Genomic DNA, 25064 nt, shown 5'->3' with positions numbered 1-25064 from the left:
CATGTGTTCTGACGACACTGTCAGTCTTTAATTAATTAGAAGATAGGTACTCTAAAACAATTAATAACGCACGGAAGTTATACATTTGATGTCCTCTGCTTTTGGGTGGTTGAGAGGCTCGAGGTATTCTGATCACTCCAGCAAGCGCCTCAGAGCCAATATAAGCGTGACCTTACAATCCTTAACAGCTATTCCTGATGGGAGGTCACACTTCGCCGGTTTTGGATCAGCGCGTGCACATGTGACGGCGCGGCGTGTCATCGCTCGCGGTCAGTTGAACGAACCCGCGCGTCAACCTTGCCATAATCGCGATATTTGCATCGCCATTGTGCCGCCGTGGGCTCAAATGTGCCTCTAATTGTCACATTTGCTAGATGGATGAACTCTTAGATAAGCAAAGCTTAGTATCGTCATGTGGGCAGATCCTCTGCTGTTGGTTTAAAGTTTAAATGAATCAGATTTAAAACTTATTCAACATGGGCCTCTTGACGCTCAGCATACAACATACAACCTATTTTCCGTATTCAAATTTATACTTTGAAGTTTCTCAATTAAAAAAATACAATGCTCTTGGAACTTAGAGGATAGGGCTTAAATCTAAGTGACATAATTTTAAGAAAATGTTACTTATTTACGTTTGATTTAATTATTACGTGTCTTTTTTTAATTGACAACTCTGTTTACAAATTTATTTTAACTGAAAATCAAATAAAGTGTGTCACAGTTTTCAGTTGTTTCCAAAATAATATTCACGTATTAATTTGTTATCGTTAAGCCGACGATAAACTGCATCGGTGCATTGAATGCAGGTTGGCGAAATGCACTCTTACAATAACATGTCTGATTATCTGATTGATAATAATGAATGTTATATTTAGGTCAGACGTGTATGAATAACACTTCACATGTAATCAATATAATGATAATAAAATACAGTTTTTCACTAGCCCTGCGACGTTTATCACAGAGGTGCATACAAAATTTACCACCTTTAAATTTAATATGTGTCCTAAGTTTATTTATTTATTTATTTATTTAATCTTTATTGCACAAAAGAAAAATCTTATAGTACAAAAGGCGGACTTAATGCCATAAGGCATTCTCTACCAGTCAACCTTAAGTTTATGAAAAGTTTAAAAAAAAAAACCTTATTAAGCATTGTAGGCAGTAGGTACATACATCCTGATGGTGATAATTAGGTATACTTGCTTGTAAGCATTCTTATTTTCATATTATATTTCTGAAATAATATGAAAATAGTTCTATATTTTTTGTAAAAGTTGTGTCATGTTTATTAACTTGTCTTGGCATAGCTACCGTTTTCACGTAAATCAATAGGTTCTTTTTTTAGTGGCACTCATGTAGGTAAATTATACTTAAACTCACCCCATAAATTCATATTCATCACCTTTTTTTTTATTATGAATGGGCTTACTCATGGCCACAGACTAGCCTCAATTCTCAACTAATCCTCTTAACCACGCTGGGCCCTTTGTAAGTTAGCTACTTAGCTATCAACAGGTTATAAATTTAGCGTATTAACAACTCATTCTTATGCTACCACACGAAGACCAAGATCCTTGGGCATAATGCCAAACTGGCGACAGTCGTTGAAACGCTGCCGGAAACGAGGTTTCATTTCATTTGCCTATGCGACCTTCACGGCCCAACAAAGTTAATTGTTTTACACTTTACAGGAAAGTTACTGTTGTGAAGTGTCGCGAAATTGTGCGAATTTGTCCTGGAAGGTAAATGTCCTCATTAAATACTAAAATTTTGTTATATTTGTTGCCCCTCTCGCGCTCGAGAGGAGGCCTGTGCCCAGCAGTGGGACGTATATAGGCTGAGATGATGATGATGATGGTTTGTTGCGAGAGGAATTAAAACTTTCCATTTTAAGCATTAATTCTTGTCCAAATATGCTGGTAAAATATTCCTCACAGGAATGTCAAATAGTAGAGTAGATAAGTAATATTGGAAGAGAAAAACCTTTGATGATACGGAGAAATTTTGAGAAAATTCGGATCAAGGGTACTTATTCAAAACAAAACGCACTAGTTGGAATTTTGTGTAGACTTTTGGACTAAGGCAAAAGGGCTGCCTCCAAGTTCACTATACAAGTTATCAGACAAAGAAAAATCATGGGCATTTCTAGGTGAAATTGCGTTAAGTATCACCTAATACCTTATAAAACTATCTTACTCATATTTTTCGGGCAGGCTACGAACTGGAACAATTCTAGAAAAGTACAGCAGCCCAAAAGGTGCGTGTGGCAAAATTCAAAATGGAACCGGTGAAATTCCAGAAACCAGGTGTAGAGCATGGTTCCAGTACTGGTTTAACACAGGGGTCAGCAAGCTTTTTGAGAAAAAGAGGCAACCGCAGTAGAAACTAGAAATTTAAAGTTTTAGAAATCACATAGAGCCGCAACTGTTGTTTTCCGTGTTCAAAGAACTAGTGTTATTTTTTTCGGTGTATTGAGGAGTCGAAATTGTACTTTCAGAGCCTGCCGTTACCAGTACGGATATAATGGTCGTAATTATCTACTTAATTTCTGGTTTACAATCGCGTGGTGTTAAAAAGTGGCACTTTATCACCTGCAAGTGAAACAGGCGTGATAGTAAACCAATGTCCGAGTATTCTCGCGTTGTGAAACGTTTCGCGATAACTCCAAGTGTTTGTGGATGGTTTCATGGAAATGATAAGGGCCGGTGCGATGCCAAACAATTCGGATGCCGCTATCTATCGCCGATAAGCCGGAGCCGCCATGTTTTCAATGCTTCACACTTTTACTTTTAGCGAGTTTCCAGTGTGCCAAAATGTTAATAGCATTATAAAATGTTTGCAGTTAATTAGGCATAATACGGGTCGTTAGTTGCGCGTAATAAAATAGAAACTATATGTAGGTGTGGAGTTATAATGGGTTTTTGATAATGTTAAATGTTTATTAATACTTTTTATACTTAGTTAAGCATAAGTGGGTTTTACCACAAAGTTATCATGTTTGAATACTAAATTCACCTCTGATTAAACCCGGTTCAATATTCGTAATTTTGTATTAGGTAACTAATTATGGTCATAAAATATTAATATTGTTTTAATACTTTTAATTCAACAACTGTTCTATCCAACAGTTTAATTTTTATTTTGTCAGTTAGAAGATATGTACTTTAATCAAAACAGTAAAAAAAAACAAACAATCAAAGTTACATACCTATTTGTATAATTACAACTGTCATGAATATAATGCATAGAAGGACGTGTTGCCACGACCCTCAGCTAAAAGATGCTGATGATAACGTACGGTTCGCTTGCTGAAATCATCCTTAGGAATCAAGCCAAGGTCTTCTCAAATTATAACATCAAAATCTTGCCACTGACTCGCACAGAGTTCCTAGTGCAACTAGGACCTAGGTATAATTAACTAATAATCTCGCTGCACCCAAAAGCAGCAACGGGTTTCCCCGCTCTATGGGAGTTTATCTCGTGCTAGGCGGTGCCTGCGTGCGCGGGCGCCGCGCCGCTCGATAAACTTAAAACATAATAATATACTTACGAACAATATTAACATGTAAATCAGCATTTGCAAAGCAAATAGTATTACATAGTATATTCAGTAGCATCTCGTTGAACTTTTTTATTTCATATACTTCTCTGGGTTTAAAAAAAAATATTTGCTTTTGGGTATTTCTCATCAATCAACAGTTTAAAAAAAAATTGGAATATGTACAATATTTTGTACACAGGGCGCCATGAAGTTAAGACAGCTTAACATATACAGTCGATATGGAAAATAAAGTTCTTACAATTTCTACAAGCATCTAACTGTGACTAAAAGTTGCAAAAAACCATGAATTCTTAACTGACCTTCGGTGGATCTTATGTCTTTGCAATAGCTTACAAATTGTCAGTTATGTGTAGTCGTTGGTATAAATATTTTTACATAGTAGATTCGCAAAATGTAAAAAACATGTTTGCCATAATTCTTTGTGGATTGTTTTTTCTTAGAATCCATAAAGCAGGTAATGAAGCTACCCCGCTAAGGTCGGATCGTCAAAAGAAATTAGCATAACCACCGTCAACGAGACAATGGCTTTGTCTGTCCGTCTGTCTCGTAACTGTACTTTAACAATGTAAGCTTAAGTAGGCGCGGACAAAGTGCAAACGTATACATATAAACCTACTAAAATTGACACCGAAATTGCCCACTGTGTTACAATGAAAATTACTCAATATTGTGTAAATTTGTCTTATAAAATTGAAAAGTGTACAACGGTTTTAAGTGCAGTTTCGCTGGATGTTTTGAAATCAGTGTCTTGTTGCAATGTTTTTTCTATAAAGCCTAAAAACTAAAAATAAAACGGCTAGACGATATGTTAGTAAGAATAATATCAAGCAAAGAGCATTCAAAAAGGCAATCTCAATTCAATAAATTTAACCCTAAAAGGTCCTCAATATGCGACAGTAACTAAGCGATGAACGAACGTCGACGAACGTTACCGAAAACACCCGAGCCACTGATGTGGGTGACGCAATTAAAAAGTTAAATAAAACAAAGCAACACGTGCGTGGGCATCGAACTGGGCTCAGGATAATTCCACTCTGTACCAATCAGTGCTAACTTGACTCTAATTGCCACGGAAAATGATACGGAGGTCGATGACTTTGCTCTGGCCGTATGCACTTGGTTAATTTTCTCCCAACTCCGCTTCTCACGAAGATAATATAAATAAAGAAACATTCGCGCATAACATGTGAATATTTATATTGCAACGATTTTGTAATTGCGACACAAGTCAGCTAATTTATTCGAGATAATGCACATGTATGTAACCTGACCATATGGAGAGGCGTAGTGGCAGTAAAGCGTCGATATAATTTGCATGGTCGTTGGACGTGTCCGGATTGTACCTCTTTGTTCTGCCGCGCGCAGCTGTTATTGTTTCTTATCGCGGGAACAATAAATACCGATTTAAAACACTTCAGGGAAGATAACCCTTAGCCTACGCTCCCGACGCATTCAATCATAAATGTATAAATTTTATAAGGTGCATAAGATCCGCTGGAACCCTGATATATGTATGCAGTACGCATCGCTTCATCCGACTGCGAACACAAACATAAACTGACTAAACACTTGCGACTTGCGAGTACAGTTGCGAAAAATGTTTGCTATTGTTGCCATACAAAAAAGTGATTTCTTTTTTTTTTAATTCGGTGAAGTCTGCGGTTGGCGGCGCCTCGCGGAATGCCCGCCATTTCCGGACGGTTTCCGGTCCGCGTCGCAGGCGCCGGCGGCTTCAGATGACTCTATCTGAATATTCTGAATTGTGGGACATGTGCCATGTGTCTTATGAGGCTTTGAGGCCTTGTAATTGAGCGACAACGCGACAGGACACATGACGTAACTCAGTAAAACAGACATTGATGCTCGTCCTATTGGGTCGTTTGATATGTTAACATGACTTTACGTTACGTGTGCATAATTGTATGTCTTTTTCGCCGATCAAGGATCATATAATCAAAACGTCAGAGCAGACGGTTTACCAGTTTTTCCAGTTTTCCCGTCATTTCCTTGTTCTTGATAATCTTGGGTTTAGCCTTCAGAATCTAATGCATGATGTTATCTAATCTTTTAACAACACACCTGTGTAGCCCATTTGCGCAATTTAATAGGCATGCAGCAGAATTCAATTTGGCACGTCGGTCGACCACTTAGCTTTCAGCGTGTTATGAAGTGAAATTTTCTGTGTCGCGCGCTGATTCATAGCTTCATTATGAATCATTCAACGTAATCGAGTTTTTGAATCGAGCCGACCGAATGTAAATACTGTAGTGACCCGCGCCTAGCGCCGCGAGCGGCGGTGACTCAGAGGGTTTTCCGAGAAAACGGAACGGAGCAGAGTTTTCATGAACACGAAGGTCGCGCCGGTAACCGGCAGCGGCCAATTTTCTTTCTCCGATGACTCATTTCGGTGAAATCATTTCCTAAATATCTTGAAGAAAATTAATTTTCCGTATCGAGTTTCAGTTTAAAATTTAATAAAGAAGGGGGAGCTTGGGAAAGGGTTTGCAAGGGCATTGACTGCAGTCGAAACGACTAGGGTTTTACTTTCGTACATTGCGGTTTTGAGTAAATGCAGCGTTGTGTAGTGTTAGCTGGTGCAGTAATGGTCTGGGTCCAAGATTTAGCGTCGATAAGGTGAGGTGAAGGGCTGTTGGCGCGAAGCCAGCGATATGTTTTATTATTCGCAGTGTGGCGGTCAATGTCGCGCCTGCTAGTCGCCACCGTCACACATGTTGCCACATCCCGTTGTCTTATTGTAAAATCAAAATAGAATCTCGCATCACTGCTTTTGTTAAAACAAACTCTCCCTATTTAAACAACCGAAGAGAAAGGAGGTTCTGCAAATCTGCATGATGCATAAATGTATTTTTCGAGGTTATAAAGTTTGGAAAGATAAGTCGGGCCCTGGAGGGAAACTACCTTAAATCCTTAACCTGGCTCGTTTTACTTAAAGGAGACATTCCTTTATTTTTAAAAAGAAACAAATCTGCATTCAAAGATTTTCTAAAACTCGCTTGCCTCGCCCGGGACTCGAACCGACTAAAAATTCCAAAAAATAAAAACTCGCAATTTTATTGTACTAGTCGATACAATTAATGTTAATGATAACATTTCTCCAAGAAACATTAGGTCTTACACTCGTCTGTCGTACAAAATATCCATAAAATCTAATATTATTTAGTACTCAAGATTTTTTTAGACAAGCGAAATTGAAGAAGAAAAGATAAAATCTTTGAATGCAGTTTTGTTTCTTTTTAAAAATAAAGCAATGTTTCCTTTAAGTAAAATGAGCCAGCTTAAGGATTTAAGGTAGTTTCCCTCCAGGGCCCGACTTATCTTTCCACCCTGTATGTTCTCTAAAAAATACTTGTCTGTATATGTTTGTTGCATCTTGCTCTAAATTGAAACAAAATACGGATAAACATTGAAACATTCTCCTTGTAACATATACAAAGACGCCCTTTAAATTCAAACGATAAGTTAATGAACAGAAACCTTGACGTTACCAGCGTTACCGACTGGCGCTGAGACCGAGCGAAGGGGTTTTCTGCAAGGCGATCACAACTTAACCTACAGTAATCCATAAAAATTACAATTTTATGTATATTATTTCATACCAAATCGCTTCTCCGAAGTTAACCTGACGTCCCGTGCGCTATTAGAACTCAGTTCGAATAATTAGCAATGCGTTAATGAGTTACGCACAACCGACCAGATATGATAGTCGTTCACCGCCTTCCCCCTTATGAGCATCACATGCCTCTTCAACTCTACCATATAATCGCCTGGGAGGTTTTATGACGCCACAGTACTCTTGAATGTGTTCTTTATTTCCATTCGAATTGAGGTCAGTTTTCCATCGCACGTGTTAAAGGCATGGGAAGAATTTAGCGCTACTGCGTTCCGAGTAACCATTAAACGCTCAGACGCCTACGTTCCCATGTTTGATGACTTGGAATATTCACACCTACTTTAGATCTAAGGGATGTTTGGTTTACATATTGGTTTAGACGCCTTTGTGAAGTGCGACAGCTATAATAGTAAGATACCTTTGATGTCATCAATCTTTATTGTGGTCATTACCACATAAGTGCTTATTACACTGTCTTTTTTAACTTTTCTGTTTGTGTTATTTTTGTAATTAGGTACTGTTAATGAATTTGCATGCCATTAGCTAGCTGAACGGAATGTTTAAGGAAAATGTTGACATACAATTCTAATAATTACCGACTTAGTCTCCACACATAGGTGTTTTTGACCTTTCGGTTACCTGAATTTTACTTAGAAAGTATATTTGTTAAATACTTTTGTTTTATTGTTGTGTATGTTATTTTTTATTTTATTTATACGGCTCACCAACAATTGTTTACACTAGCACATAAATAAATAATCCATATAAGCACTTAAAGTGCAACAATCACTTGTACACAAAGGTAAACATAGCATGCATTACATACAAAGAAAAAACAAAAAAAAACATACAACTGAATTGATAACCTCCTTCTTTGAGGTTTGGAAGTCGGTTAAAAAGATCCCACAAATAAAAACTTAATAACTACAAATGTTTCAATATTATAGTTGTGGATTTACTATTAACAACACCTCAATTATGGTGTAGGTATTTGTCACTTTTGTCAACAACAATTACGATAATTTGTCTGTCCTCGCGCAGCAGATACCAAGTAAATAATACCAGCCTTGCGTTTTTACCAGGTCCAATAACGTCCATGTCGTCCATCCGTAATAAGAGCCACGTAAACGGTTTGTTTTGTCCTCCCGGGTGGTCTCACCTGACTCTTGCGCTCGCGCATATTCTCAACACGTTCCGTGTCAAAAACTGCGCAATTTATTTCGAACAACAACTTACTTGTAGCCAGAGACGATTTAGTGAGGAAGACGGTCAATAGCCATACAAAATTGCATGCCTCATCATTGTTTATGTTGTCACACTGATAGACATATAAAAATGGGATGACTATTTTATGTTTGATTTATGGGTTTTAGATCTAATAGTTAATAAGTATTTAGTGTCATGTTCCTACTCCTTTCTGAACATTTTTACAAAACAATGCTTTTAGTCGATTTTTTTTCAAACCCTTTTCGTTTTACTATTTTCAATCAAGTTTTATAGATGCAAGGACAACCATTCTCGAAAAGCTAACTGAACGACGTTAACATCGAACATTTTGCGAAATGTTCAACAATGATGAGTTGAAGAGGCACGCGACTGTATAGGCAGAGATTAACAGTCTTTACGTCTACTAGTCTTGCTTACTCTTGCCCACCATACTAATTCGAAATGTGTTTTTGACCTGTCGGTTAAAGACCCATAGGTGTCAATGATTTTGTTTTCTAGAGCTTCGTCTTACTATGAATCGTTAATGTATAAGACAGTTATAAAGTCATTAGTTTATAATGATATTTTCATTAATACCGAGAATATCGATGTCAGATGCAATAAATAGCATAAGAGTTATTTAATTGATTGTTTTTCGTTATGGACGAGAGCCAGCAATATGCCGGTTTCGAAGAAATATTAGTTGTTATTCGTTATCGGCTGCTATAAGTTCCCAGGAAAATAACAGGTGCAAAAGTAGTCATACTTTTTATAGATGACTTAATTTAAGGAAAAATATGGAAATTTAAAATGAATTTTACCTTTCCCCGATCGAATTTGTTAATTTAGTAAATAATTTTAAATCAATGTCAGTACCTTAGGTAGGCAATTAATAGCCGTATATTTTATGTCTGTGTTCGTGTAATTATCGAAGGCATAACGTGACAAAGACTCACCATACCGGACATAGTTTATCAATTTCATGAAGTCTTGACATACAGTTTATACGTATCACATGTACAAATATAAATTTCCGTGAAATGTCCCACGTATACACATACGATAGCCGTACAACCAGAGATAGTAAATAAAAAAGACTTATGATCTTAAACCTATATTACTAAGTTTTATAACCACAAATTCAGAGCCCCTGCAAAGGCATAAGTCCGAATTCCGCGTAAGGCTGAAGGTGAAAGCCCGCAGCGTTTTCCTTCGAGGCCGAAGGCATAGCTCTAGGAGCAATAAGGATGAAATACTCCCAACGATTTCCCTAAACTTTTAGCTCTTGCAGATTTTTCATTTTCTCTCCCCATTCCCAATACCTTGCCTGTCTCTAAGCTACATCGGCCAGGCCACCTATGTTCATAGTCTACCATCAAGGTTGTGTACAAATACATATATACATGGCGTTCTAGTCTTTAATTTTACTAGTCCGTTACTAGTATTTACGTAGTATAACAAGCCGATAGATAACCATAGGCTTTGTTAGTGCGTGGGCGGGCACACGTGCGGATAACGGCGCCTTATCTCACTGACTACAATCGCTAAATGTATTTTGTGTTTTGGCAACAGTGTGACGATCCTGTCGGAACACGTGCCTTTTACAAATGAAATTTATCTCTCTCTCTCTTCATAGCTATTTATCCCATATGGTGGTGGGGTCAGCTTTCCTGCTTAACCTTCTCCACTTCGCGCTGTCCACGACGTCGTCCTCGGATAACTTGCACCCACTCATGTCCTTTAGCACTACATCCTTCCATCTTGATTACAAATGATATGTACATATATTAACCTGAAATAAGGCGAAAAGTTCATAAACACCTGACATGAGACATGACTGTGTTAACTGTAATGCTGAAGTTTCGTGTTTCGCTGTAACTTACATCATCTGATTAAATCTGATTTTCTAACAAGTAAATTTGACCAACAAACAATAAGTTTTACCACAGAATAAATAATAGTACTAGCGTACAGAGGACACTTCCTACAAAACCGAATTTTTGAAGATTTAGGGACGAATCATGCTATCCCTTTCTAAAGTATGACACTATCCCTTTCGGCTATTTAGGGTTGTCACAATTCAAGTCATTATCTTATCTGTGGTGGTGCACGCAAAAGGACGTCAAGTGGTGTCAACCGTAATAATGGCTCGGAGCAATGCTGAGTCGAACGGAGCCGATTTTACCCTAAATCACAAGTGTCTCCCCACCGATTTTACTCCAATACACTACTTACAGTCTTGTTGTTATCGAAACTATGGTTAAACCCATACAATATTCCAATAAATCCGGCCTGGTGGAAAAAACGGGATGCTTTGGACATGTAGGTAAGCGCAAAACTCTGCCCTACTAACAAATATAAACCATCAATCGCCTAGCCTACACCAATGGCCCTCATTCTTAAGTACCTATTCTCCACGGCATATCTTATCTTAGGTACTATTATAACTACTTAGCCAGCCATTTAAAGTTTTCCTCCGCGTTAAACATATTCAGCCGTGGGAGTTATCACTAAACCGAAATGTTATTCAAAACGCTTGCCGAACTAAAAAAAAATAAACCTGTATATTTAATAACTCTTTGATATCAATCACGGATATCGAGGCTGTGATCGAGTTACCAAGGGCCTGTCGTGAGCATCAAAATTTCGTTACTGGTCTCTATCGCTCTTGCATATACGAGCGACAGAGAAGCATACAGTCGATCCAACGAACGAATCGATCCGCAGTAGGTTCTCTGGTTAGCTTAAAGCGGATAAGCTATAAGCAAAAGGAACACGGCAAAAGCATTGCCCTTCGCTAGTGTCGAGTACCGTGGTTGTGTGACGTCACTACTAGTTATAGAGGTGATCTCACGGCGGGGTATCGTTCAGTTACTCGTATGTTACGGCGGTGTACCGCTTGAGGAAACGACCATAATGTCAACTTGTTGACATCTTATTGATATTATGTATGCACGACCGTGGCGCCATCTAGGTGCTGCTAAATGAAAGAAACTGAAATTCTCCAATCCCATAGATTATAGATGTAAAACGGTTTCATTAGTACTGACAGCGCACAGCCTGAGACTAAACTGTTGAAGATAAGAACTTAAAATTAGAACACGTATTCTTAACATATTGATGAGCTCCATCAAGAAAGGATGTTCTGAAATAAATGTGAAAAGTATGGATTTAAACGGTGTTGAAAGATTTACATTTTTAACAAAGCGGATAAGATAATATCAAAGGCGTAGGCTAGCACAACATAATTATGCTAAAGTACGTACAAGACATAATATAACATTACTTAGCGTTTATGATGAGTTGATGACTAACCGGACACTATAAGAATCAGTAAAAACGTGGTATATGATGTCAATACCATGCAAAACAATAAATAGAACATTGTCTACGTTTCCACGTAACGTGCATTGCACTTTGTTATCGATATATTTACAGAACACTTGCCAGATGTTTTGCGGTTACAATTAACAAGAATACAACGCTAAGTTTATGCAATTAGGTGGTCTATTTTACTGATTACGAAATGGTAGAGTATAATAAAACGAAATAATAAATGTAATGGTAGCGATAAAAAAACGCGCCAAAATCATTTGCCACCTTATAATCTTTGTACGAAATAGGACATACCTCTGCTCTGTAGAGATATCTTTACATTTTGCGTTCAAAAGAATCTGCCGAACTCCTATGAGGCTGCCGATCTACTGAGGCGGAGATGACAAGAGACGTTCGGGAATCAACCAATACCTTTGGTTAAATTATAATCCATCTCTTCTCCCGTCCACTGGACTAGAACCCCAAAAAAATTTACAGAACGGAGCTTTTGGTATGGGGTTTATTTAGTTATTATTTTTTCACTAGAGAATAAATTTCTTCAACTTTTATTTATTTATTTGATGATAAACAAAAATTGAAGCGGTCAGAAACAAAACGAAAAGAATTTTGACCCATCTAATGAGCATCCACTAAGGATACAGTTTACGCAACATATATTCGGTCTATTTTGCAGCAAAATTACGAAATGAATTACATAAAGTTATTTGCTAGGTATGCACCGTAACCAATTAATGCACGTGGTCGTCAGTTGAGACGAATTTCATTTGAGCAATTGATGTAATTGACCGCCCGGCTGTCTTCCGGAGCGCTTTGTCTCCTCCATGAAACTTTAATCAAGTTTTAACAAGTTAACCGGTTGATAGAGACGAGTAAATAATAGAGACATGTGATGTCTCGTGCCCGAGCGTGTTGTAGACTGTAGAGCAATTTAGAGAGGTTTCAGACAATATCAGAAAGTAGGTAAGGAATGATCACTGTTTGACAGAATCGATGTAAAAAAATGTTTTTTTAGACTGTGCCTATTACTGCTATAAGAAGTTGTGAAGCGAGCAAGTACGAAAAATTGTGAAACTCCGAAAAGTGGAGTACCACTGGCATAATGAGTGCTTTTATTTCTAGATACAGGGGTTAAAAAATGCCTGCAATAATGTCTATGATTAAGAGTCTCTACAACTTACTTGTCTCTTAATAAGCTCTAGAAATTTCCCTGCTATTAACACGTCTAATCGTTAGTCCATATAAGGCGGTATTGGCGAAGTAACTTCTTCGCCCACTGGTTAGGACGGCCTTGCCGCAAGGTCCGACCGAGCCTCCGGCCGGCCCACTCACGACACCGTGATTCAGTGTAGACCCAGCCTTTACTTTATCTCTGATAGTAAGGCGACAAATTGTAGGCTAGTGTGTTTGTTTGTTGATAAAAGCACGTGGCCTGAATTTGTACAACAAATTGGGAATGAGATCAAGGATAAACTGAGACGAAAGAAAAAAGGGACAATATAATTTAGTCTCTACAGGGGAGTCAAGGAAGCAGGGTCTAGCTTGACAGGGTCAGGGAGAAAGAGCTGCATACTTCAGCGTCACCGACGAAATATTAGTCTTAAGTTACGTTGAAGACTGGTAGCTGCTGAATGATTGATCGCAGCTTCTGATCCCGTTCTCCGGCGTTCATTACCTCAGATAACTAGCCGCAGCCACATGCAATGCGAAATGACGCGAAATATTTCCGGAGTTAGAGGAGTGTTCTATAAATAAGTGATTCTACGTCGCTCGTGGGAGTTGTGGGCGAAGATTTCGGGTCGGCGTCGCGATCAGTAGCGCGCGAGAATCCGCGGCCGCCGGCGCGCGCGGCGCAACGAACGAACGACCCGCACTCCGACATACTACACGATAGGACCTCGCTCAGTAGTTAGAGAGTACGGATTAACGAACATATCGAAACAGACTCGGACGCGAGTTTAAACTCAAGCGCAATTTCTAATTATAACGTGCTCGAAATGCAGAACATGGATCCGCTGGAGATTGCCAACATATTGGCCACCGAGCTTTGGTGCCAACAGGTATATATCTACCTCTGACCCTGTCTTCAAACCCTGGAGCCTAAACAATGGTGCCTTGTTCTCAATGACAGCTGCAAGATCGCTGTACCGTGCTAACTTCTAATTTTATTTTACTCCTGAAAACTGTACAATTAATCTTTTAACAGCCTGTAATAAAAGATGCCTCTTTATACAGTTTAGTGGTATAACGATTGTTTTGTTTATTTATCGTACCTAGAGATCTGGCAGAGTGATTTATAGTCAGCTTTCAGCGTAGTTAATGAACGCTTCGAAGTACTTAGAACGCTATTATCGAAGGAATGGTTTATATATCGCCCCCGTGGTTTTTGAGGCACAGGTCATGTGTATATTTAACCCCGAAGTTTAAAGCATATGTCATCCACAGATTTAGGTTACCTGTTTACATTATATGGCTTTTGGAAAACAAGAGAAATGTCTCATTTCTTTGACGTAGGTGTGTATTTTGAAATATTGCGAAATGGACCGTATAAACGATTTTATATCGTAGAATCTCTGCCTACATGACTCACTACACCTTATAAAACAAAGTCCCCCGCTGTGTCTGTCTGTTTGTATGTTTGTTCGCGATAAACTCCTGATTTTCATGAGGTTTTCACCTATCAATAGAGTGATTTGGAGGGAGGTTTAGGTGTATAATTTGTTAACCCGTACGAAGCCGGGGCGGGTCGCTAGTTTTAAAACTAAAGTTCTAAATGTGCTGATAAAGATATTATAGCTACAATAACATAGTTGAAAATGAAAATATATAAATCTGTTTAAGTTTATTGTTATTTGTTACAATAACACGTTGAGATCGGAATGTGGAAGCAACTGCGGCCAAATAAAACAATAAATAAACATTGTATAATCATTTCACAACACCACAAACAGTTATCGGGGACAAAAGTTTCCAATTGCACCGAATAACTTGTTCTATATGGGCCACTATTACTATAACAATCTAAGTAAACAACCCTACTTTATAATTAACTAGCGACCCGACCGGCTTCGCGCGGGTTTCACAAAATCTTAAAAAATTATACACTTAAACCTTCCTCAAGAATCACTATTGATAGGTGAAAACCTCATGAAAATCCGTCTAGTTTTCGACTTTATCGCGAACATACAAACACACAAACAGACAGACGCGGTGGGAGACTTTGTTTTATAAGGTATAGTGATTGTTGTCTGTATTAACTTTACCATCGAGCCTGTTGTACTAAATGCATTTGTTATTCGTAATTTTAGTGTTAAGGAAAGATATACCTATTATATGGCTTGTAACTAACCTAAATTAATGTTACGGGAAACCATACTAATGAAACCATAAGAAAATTAGGTTTCCTCATTCCTTGTTTTTTAAACATTCTCGCTAGTCAAAATTAATTACCTACCTACCTACCTATACCTACCTACCTGTACCTATATTGTATATTAAATAACATAAACTTCCTGTAGATAGTGTAGATGACCAGGAAAATATTTATTTATTATTTATTATCCTTTACAACTACATACATATAATATATAATTGTCTTTATGGAGTCGCTATAGTAAATCATAGTAGTCTGTTATATTGTGATAAATAACATGTATTTAATTAAAGACGTAAAAAGAATAATTCATCATTCAAAAGCCGAAACGCAGGTTTCGTCAGGTGCACGGCTATAACCGCGAAAATCGAAGTTCGCAAATTGAGGGCATTTTACTCTGTCACTCTAATTACGCCTTCATTGGAGGAAAAGAGAAAGCTCCCCGCAATTTGCGAATTTCTGTTTTCGCGGTAGCCCCGCAGGAATCGTGTCATAAACGTTTTAGTTTTGCCTACTTTAACTTGCAGTCGGTAAGCAAAGCCTACGTGACAGCTAACAGGTGACTGACTGCCACTGCACTATATTGTAAATTGCTGGATCGACAAGCTACAGTATCTATAGTAATGTCGGGCTGTCATGGTCGCGTGACGCGTTCCACTTTGATTAAGAAAAGGTGACCACAAAGTGGCCTCCGGTGCCCAAAACTGCAAGTGCTGCAGCCAAACCAGTGTCTTTTGCATTCACGGTAGACGACATGAGCACTAGATCATCCGGATTGAATCGAAGTGCTTTTACTAAAAAATAACACCGTTCAAAAGATTTCAGATGTATTTTTTTCCTAGTTTTTGTCAGTAGTATGTCATAAAACCCTTTGGTAATCTATATTTTTCTTTCCTTCCAGTTGGCTAACCTCGAGGGCCTCCAATCGGGGGTACCAACCCGCACAACGGCGACCATCACGCCCACGCAGCTGCGCAACTTCGAGCAGACCTACATCGAGCTGAGCAACTGCCACAGCGAGCAGGCCAACCACGCGGGGTTCGTGCCGCCGTCAGTCACGCACGCCAACAGCTACGGTAGGCTTTACCTTCTTACTTCTTATGGCTCCCTGGTACCTCATCACAAACTAGATAGAGTTAGACCAAGAAAAGTCTGCAACGATTTCGATAGCCCAGGCAGTGCAAGTGTTATTTTAAACGTCAACTAAACGTTCAATTAAATTATGACGTATAACACTTCCACTGCGTGGGCTATCAAAATCGCTGCTGACTTTTCTTAGTCTAACTCTACCGACAAACTTGTGTCCATTATAGGATTAAAAGCATCGTGGGAGAAATACATTCTCTCTTCTTCATTCCATCCTGTTACTCCCTTCTGGGGTGTAAGTAGGGCTCGAATCTTTTTCTTCCACTGACTCTGGTCCTGGGCAGCAAATACATTCAGATTGTCAAAATTAATCTAAGTTATCAAAAGGTGACCTGAGCGTGTAGCGCGGAAAAACCGTGATAACCTGATAACAACTATCACCACGCCGTAGACTAATTTTGTGGTTGCATCGTTGCGTCACTTTTATTTCTCATGTTGAATAGGTTGCAATTAGCGCAACCTACACATAAACAAGTCACGACATTAATAACCGGCATCATAAAACGTCTTTTCGCATATCTAATAAAATCCTCCCTCCTCTCCCGAATAGTCTCAAAAACTTATCTTTAAGGGAACTGAAAAGAAAACTTTCGCAATAATTGCTAGAAGAATGCTTCTACTCTGTTAACGAATTCCTAAAGATAAATTAATTTGCCCGTAGCTATTGAGTATCTATGTAATTAAATGTGTTGATTATGGTTTCGTAAAAATAGTTTAGTTATACTAGAATAAGAGATTAGGTATATTTGCATGTCTTTACTGACAAAGCATGTGAAACCACAGAATAAATAATAGTTAGCACTAGGTACAGAAGACTCACTCTCTAACAAAACGCATCTGTCACGATCAGCACAGATATGGCCGCTAGGTGGCGACAGCGCCACGCGCGGCTTATGGCAAACCCCAAAATTGGGGCCGAACGGATGTACTTTTAGCTACCTGTAGCAAAGCGACGAAATCGCGGAGTGAGACACGCCTGGTGAAACTCAATACTTCTGTTGTAACCTTTGTAATGACCATGTTTTCAGCAAATAAATTTCCGATTTCCATTCCAGGCATCCTGAATCCGGGGGGCTACTGCGACGCGGGCCCGACGACCGCGCTGCATGTGTCGCCGGGCCCGCTCTCCGCCAGCGGCGACAGCAGCTGCAGCCCGGGCCCCGCGCCCAAGCGCCGCAACATGGGCGGCCGCCGCCCCACCAAGGCCCCGCAGGACATCTCCCCCGAGGAGGAGGAGAGGAGGAAGATCCGACGCGAACGCAACAAAATGGCCGCCGCGCGCTGCAGAAAACGCAGGCTCGATCACACTAATGAGCTCCAAGATGAAACGGATAAGCTTGAAGAGAAGAAGCATGCGCTGCAAGAGGAAATCCGAAAGCTAAATGCCGATAAGGACCAGTTACAGACCATCCTTCAGACGCATCTCAGGACGTGTAAATTAGCGAGACGCGCGCCTAGCCCTCCCGACGTAAAACCCTTTGAGGAGTACCCGTATATAGAGGAGGGAGTGAGGGTTAAGGAGGAGGTGGTAGATCCGGCGCATGACCCCTCGCTGGCGCTGGACAATGACGTCATGTTCACCTCGCCGACACCGGACAAAAGGTGAGACTGCCGTGATACTTGTAAACTCCATCGATCAAGTGTCAAACATTGTTATCTTTGTTATCAGTCTAGTTCGAATTCTTGACGTCTACGAGGACTGATAGATGTTATTTCTTATGTAATCGACACAATAGTCTACCAATATTCTTATAAACACATTCAATTTAAACTAAAGTCGGTTACAAGTACGTTTTCATAAAAATACATCATTCAAAGAAGGGTTCAATTTATTAGGTATGTTTATATCTTACTCAAATTTCTAACTTTTAATATATGTACAAAATACACATTAAAGGACAAGGATATTACGACCGTTTTCACACAGTATGCAAATCCGCACGTCGCTCCGGTATGCGAGCGAGATATCGCTATATACGTAGCGCTGTCTCGCCCACACCACGGAGCGGCGCGCAGATCCATAATATCTGTATCAGTGTAATAAGTGCATAAAGGCTTGGCCACACACAGAGCGCGACGCAGCGCCGCGTCCGCGCCGCGTGATGCCGACGCGAAGCCTGGTCAAACAGGGCGCGCGCCGATCGCGCCGGCCTCACGCTCTCAACACGCCCTCAAGGCGCGCGTGAACGCGGCGCACCGCTCGCTGCCTAACGTCCGATCCTACTGATGTGACCTTGCGCGACGCGGCGGGCCGCCGCGTTCGCTCGGCGCAGCGCCGCGTCCACGCCGCGCGGACGCACGGGGCGCGACAGAAGCGGGGCGTGATACCGGCGGGACGCAGTCTGTTTGACGTCGGTAACCTGTTAGCATGTGCCGCGGTCGCGCGGCGTGGACGCGGCGCGGACGCGGCGCTGCGTCGCGCTCTGTATGTGGCCAAGCCTTAAGGATACGTTCTGTTTATGCCATACCACAGAATAAATAATAGTACTACCGTATAACATATACAGAAAGGAAATTTCCTACAAAACCGAAGTTTAACAGCGGTTCAGGGTGGAATCATGCTGTTCCTTTCTAATATATGGCACTATCCCTTTCGGCTATTTAGGGTTGTCAAAATTCAAGCTATTGCACTGCAATGGGTGCACGCAAAGGGACGTCAAGTTGTGTCAACCCTAAAAATTGCTCGGAGCAATACTGAGCCGAGCGGAGCCGAGTTTGGCCGAAGTCAGGAGTTTCGTATCCCTGGCCATACTTCGGTAGCGCCCTCTAAACATCCTTATTAAGGCCTGTGCACACCGGCTTGCGTGTGCGTGATGTGCACGTGCGCGTGCGCTACAATGTTGGAGCCGCACACGCACACGTCACGCAAGCGGTGTGCCGTCTCTCATAAGGATCTGTATACTACAACGCCGCACGCACACGCAGCCGGTATGCACAGGCCGTTAACCTTTCTTCTTTTGTTCCAGGATAATGTTGTCGGCGGCCAGCCCGGCCATGGGGCTCTCCCTGGACACGCCGCCCGTCCCCGTGCGGCCCTCTCGCCCCAACTTCCTGCAGGTGCCGCTCTTTCTCACTCCCGCGCAGGTCAATACACCCACGCTACTAGCGCCATCTCACGTGGCTCCAGTGTACCGCTTTGTGTGACAGCTTGAAACTTACCCCCTTATTCATAAACGTTTACTATACTGCAAAACGTAATTAAAGACCAAAAAAAGTAAGAAAATGCTGCTACTTGTTACTAGCTAATCTTGTATTTATGTAAAAATAAAAGTACTTTTTTAAATCGTAGGAGTAAAATTACTAATAAATAAATTATCTTAGCGTGATTATTTATCAAAAGGAATTTACTATTTTACAAACAAATTATTGCAGTGGCAACATTGTCTTACTTTTTTTGGTCTTGAATTACGTTTTGCAGTTTAAAGTTCACAAGCCGATAATAATCGTTTGTCCCTTTCCATCATACCGATAGGTCGGAGAGGGACAAACGATTATTATCGGCTTGTCAACTTCAGTAAACGTTTATGAATAAGTTAGGATCTATCTAAAATCGAAAATCTTTATCTACGAGTATCTATCGCTCGTATGTCCAATAGATCTAGAGACGGATAGCGATTTTCGATGTTGACGGTCCTTATTTACTTTTATTGTGGCTAGAGATTTCGTATTTAATCAGGATAAGACTATACGGGGTTGGTTTGGAAATTGAGGGGTTACTAGATGAGTGTAGGGGTTATTACATTTACCCTATACCCATTGGATCGTTACGAATAATGTTTAGAAGAAAGAAATAATAAATTATTAATTAATAGTTATATACTGACGCTTGAGCCACGTTTATGGAATTTGTTTGTTTTCAATTATCGCTAGTAACTGGGTCTAACACTACACATTGGCTTTAAAATTTAGAAAATGTTCAAAATTTTCAGTTAACACTTACAAAAGTCACATTCATTTATCATATTTACCACACACTGCATATTTACCATATTTATGAAGGAACCTTAATCTAATTGATGTTCTAATACTTGATTAACATAAAGGAAAAAATGCTTTTGAGTGATAAGGGCAGAGTTGAAAAACAAGTCAAGACCGCCAAAGTTGTCAACTGACGCGCGCGGCTACAGCCCAATATCAATGTTCATGATGACGTGCCGCAGAACGATAAAAAATACATCTACAAATGAACCTTAATAGCTATCAATAGTCTTCTAAATTGTAAATGCCATATTGGGTTACGCATGCGGTAAAGGGTTAAGTAGATAAGTTTAAGTTACATATAAATAAACTACCTAGTACTTGCATATTAAGCTAATTATAATAGGAGCCTCGTCTGCCAACAAACCGCTATGTGGTTTGGCAGAAGAATGTATTGTATCTAAATGTAAGTACGCTTGTGAATAAACGCTTTATTTTTTTTTTATTTTTTTTTTACATTATAAACAATATTTATGTTAGCGACTCGCTCCAGCTTTGTACGGGTCACACAAAACTTTAAGAAATTAGGTACACACGTAAACCATTTTCAAAAATCACTCGCTTTAAAATCCGTTAAGTAGTTTTTGAGTTTATCGCGAACATACATACACACAGACAGATGCGGCGGGGGACGTTTTTTATGAGGTGTAACTGTGATGTATCTTACTAATAGCGGATCTCCATCTTTGCAGATCCACAACAACAAAGCGATCGCAAACAACAAGATCGCCGGCATCGAGATCAGCACCCCCAGCAACGGCATACCGTTCAACTTCGACAGCCTGATGGAGGGCGGCACGGGCCTCACCCCCGTGCACCCGCACCCCCTCGCCCCGCACCCGCACCCGCTCCCGCACCCGTGCGCGCAGCAGCAGCGCGCCGCGCCCGACCAGCCCTCCCCCGACCACGGCAGCCTCGTCAGCCTCTGAGACATGGAGCTGTTCTGCTTCCAACTGGACTACTAGGACGTACCTGAGCGTGCGGCGCTCTGGTTGTGCTTAAAATTCATGAAATCTGTAAATGCGCGCTTAAACGACTTTTAAATTACAGTACATGTTTACTTTTAAAGCGATCGATCTATGTCAACACTAAGTGATTTGGCAAAAATCACGAAAGGTCCCGAGTTCAAACCTCATCGGTGCTCAATAGTATCAATGATTCTGGTTAAGAAAAAAATACAAAAAGAGGGTGTAAGATTTTGAACACTGTGAAATTAAGGGAACGGCGACTATTTTTTCCGCGTGTTTTAAGAATATGAATGAATTTTAAGTAGATACTATATCGGAGCATTTACAATATCGGGGTACGGACGGTACTGCTATTGGAAGCAGAAAGGTCCGACAGTACTTGAATATCGCACTGGACCGCGCCTTGAGCGGCGGTCGGCATGAGACGCCGCGAACAAAGTTCGCGTTCGAGTTTCGACCGGAATACTTATCTATTCTATGTTTCTTCTATCTTTCTACTCATAAATCTATTTTTTCACTTGTAACGTCCTATTTATTATAAGTACTTTATGGTGTTTAAAAATGTAAATGGATTTGTTACAAAAATTGGCCGTGTGTAATCTTATATCTATGGCCTAGTCATGTAGGTTTAGTTACTTTTTTTAAACATCAAAGAGTGCAAATATTCGGCTGTCGCCGGCGATCGCTCCAGAAGGAGCACCTATCTACTTGCTCACTATGTGCTTTGTATTTATATAGTAGTTCTAGCGTACGGCCCCGGCCTTCTCGAGTCAATTCACGAGTATATTCTAAATATAAAATATTTTTATAAATAGACTTGTATTTCCGCAGAATATAGGAATTGTGATTTAAAATAAAACAGAGTTTTATTTGAAGCATTTCAGGGATTTCGAGTTGTGCTTAAATCTAGCTAGGCTAGATGGTGCGATTATATTGTAAGTTCACGTAAAAGATCTCTTTTACACGTTGGTTATAGGCCTGTCCAGACGGCGACAATTTTTCGCATCGGCGGACGCACGCGGTCGAATTCGCCGAGCCAAATTGGCGTTTGAGTCCGCAACCTGATTTGATCGGACAATTTGATCAGATTGGCGAAAAACTGTCCCCGTCTAGACGGGCCTTATTTCGGCACAAACTTGTATTTTTAATCCTCGAAGCATCTTGTCATAATAAAATCTCGTGCCATCGCTCTACTCTCATACTACGAAATATTTAGTTAACCATAAACTAACAGCAATACTACTTAAAGATTAATATATTGTATGTAAGTTAGCTCAATATTGGTGTAACGTTTACCGTTCCATTGGTTAGGTTCTGGTAGTGTAGAGTATTTTAAGGCATTTGTGATATGTCCAGTGATAGGTTGTCCCGGGGACTTGTGACACAGGTTTTATAGCAAACTCACATGCATCTACAGTAAAATCAACCCTATTATTTACTTATAACGAGCGAATTTTCTTCGGAGTGTGTACGTGTTATGCTACATCACATAATTAGTGGAATGAATAGTTTGCTATAACGCCTGTGTTTATATTTTGTATTTGACTCATGCCATCATTCTTTTTTTAAACCCATCACAGTCCAATTTCCAGTGTATGTAAGCAAATTATCGTACGTGTCACCTGTCGTCGAAATTGGGCTGTAATGAGGATCGTTAGTTTATGAGGGCCTACCACCGCGAACGTTCGACGTGTTGCCTCTCTGTCGCACTTGTAAATTCGTACGTAAGTATGACAGGGAGGCAACACGTCGAGGTAGGACCTCTGATCGGCTCGCTGGTTGTGCGACCTTCATGTCATGTAAATGGTTGTTGTGGAAATAAAAATGTTTTTGTATCGATTTGTTGCATTGAGTCCCTACTTATTGTGAAAATAGAGTTAGAAATGTGACGTTTCAAACAAAAGGTACCACTTTTTGAGGTTATCTTTTAAAACTTGTTTTTTTTTTTAAGTTCAATTGGGCATGGGTCGATATATCGTACCGATAGAGACCACTGGAATAAAATATGATAGTTTAAGGCAATAACTAGATTAAAGGCACTTAACAATTATTATAATATGCATAACTTAGACCAAATTATTACTTTTACGTGCTTTATCGTAGTTTTAATTACAATCTAAGCCAAATATTGATTTTATTGTTATATTAAGTTAGGTTAGACGCTGTTTACGTAAAAGTATTAGGAGACGGAGTCGCGCCAAGTATTTATTTAGTTTACTCCGACACGTCTGTAAATATTTATACAGTTTTGAACCTTACGTCTTTGTAATAAAGGTGTATAAATATTTATGATCGTGGCTGTATACCCGAAACTAGCGCTAGCGAATATCTGCCGACATTTCTATTTGAAAATAAATAGCATTCGACATATAGTACGCATAATAGTTGTATAAGAGAGATGTAATTTTTCTAGAACTATTTTCTAAAAGCAATTGTAGAATACTTTTGTATTTTTTCAAGAAAATTAGCAAAGCAATATATTTGATACAAATTATTTGAAAAATCTAGCCAGATGTAGTGAAATATATGTGTAAATCAGAAAATATAAATTTGTTTACATACACCTGAAATTGGGCTTTTATTATTTGAATACACTTCTATTACCCTACCTCCTTTCGTTACTTAACATTTATACTTATTTACGTAAGTTAGGTAACCACATATAACACACACATAACATGCCACCACACACACACACACACACCCACACACACACACACACACGCACACACACACACACACACATGTTATGGTAACATATCGTCCTAAACACCACGGCCTTTAACAGAGTATAATAACCGTAATAGAATTACGTATTTTTTCTTTATTTCCATTGCAAAACAAATTAAATTCAACCATATTTCCTACATTATTGATTTCATATTCCAATGTCAATTTTCTTGTATGGTCAACCTTAGGAGAATAAATGTCAGATTATTAACAGGAGAGGTAATCTTCCTACAGTGGTTACAGATATAGTGCATATTTTTTTTCCATCGTATTTTCTCGGAAACGTTCGTATTTGTCATGCTGCTTCAGTCAATGTCAGTACTTTTTGTACCGAGACTGATTGAAATAGCAAGACACGTTCGTAAGTTTCCGTGAACATTGAAGAGGACCATTTACTGTCACCAGTTTTATAGGGAAGTCACCACTTCTGCCGAACACAACGGTACACCAAAACTTGGTGGTAACTATAGGGCGAATAACGCAAAGGTGACGGAAATTACAATAAGATAAATATTATATCGTTTATTACATGTGATTAAATGTTAACACACAGTGCAGAAAAGTCATATACCTTTGATAATTTAGACTATTCTAGACCAGGTATTTCTGGCTCACTTCAGGGCTATAACCGCGGAAATCGAAGTTTGTCAATTGCGGGCATTTTTCTCTGTCATTCTTTATACGTCTTAATGAGAGTAAAAGATAAAGATATCAATATGCGTATTTCGATTTTCGCGGTAGGCCCCCAGTCCATAATCACGGCGTGCGAGTAGTGGTATTGTATGTGAAATATGGTGTTGAAAGTTTTAAAAAGGGGAGAGGGCGCGAAAACCCCTTTTCATACAAACGTAGTTTCCATTTTCCTCTCCGAATATTAACTCTAGCTAGCTATCACGGTCCATGAGATGCCTGGTGACAGACAGATAGATGGACAGTAGAGTATTAGTTATAGGGTCCCGTTTTTACCATTTGGGTATGGCACCCTCGATGGGCGATTCCGGCTCTCACTTGTCCGATTTTTATTTTGGCCAGAAGCCCCCTCCACAGTTCACACTCGTGCGCGAATCGCCGCGCGAAGACGCGAACGCGAGTCGAGTTCGCATATCTGCGATAGTGGATAGACTGGATAGG

The 25064-nt window shown here is 39.8% G+C and overlaps 1 protein-coding gene across 4 annotated transcripts in view; it reads left to right on the top strand.

Moving 5' to 3' along the window:
- LOC134673218 (transcription factor kayak) overlaps nt 1-23773 on the top strand; it is a 57415-nt gene extending 33642 nt beyond the window's left edge. For 2 of the 4 annotated variants that reach the window (XM_063531165.1, XM_063531166.1), the window contains exons 2-5: nt 16013-16187; nt 17313-17859; nt 19224-19341; nt 20928-23773. In XM_063531165.1, the coding sequence (XP_063387235.1) occupies nt 16013-16187; nt 17313-17859; nt 19224-19341; nt 20928-21164 (1077 nt within the window). In that variant the 3' untranslated portion in view covers nt 21165-23773. Of the gene's footprint in view, nt 1-13539; nt 13799-16012; nt 16188-17312; nt 17860-19223; nt 19342-20927 lie in introns of those variants that run through there. The other 2 variants (XM_063531168.1, XM_063531167.1) reach the window with 2 other exon arrangements.
- The last annotated feature ends 1291 nt before the right edge of the window (nt 23774-25064 follow it).

This window comes from Cydia fagiglandana, chromosome 18, assembly GCF_963556715.1.
Source record: "Cydia fagiglandana chromosome 18, ilCydFagi1.1, whole genome shotgun sequence".
Lineage (NCBI taxonomy): Eukaryota > Metazoa > Arthropoda > Insecta > Lepidoptera > Tortricidae > Cydia > Cydia fagiglandana.
This window is presented reverse-complemented; position numbering and strand designations above follow the sequence as displayed.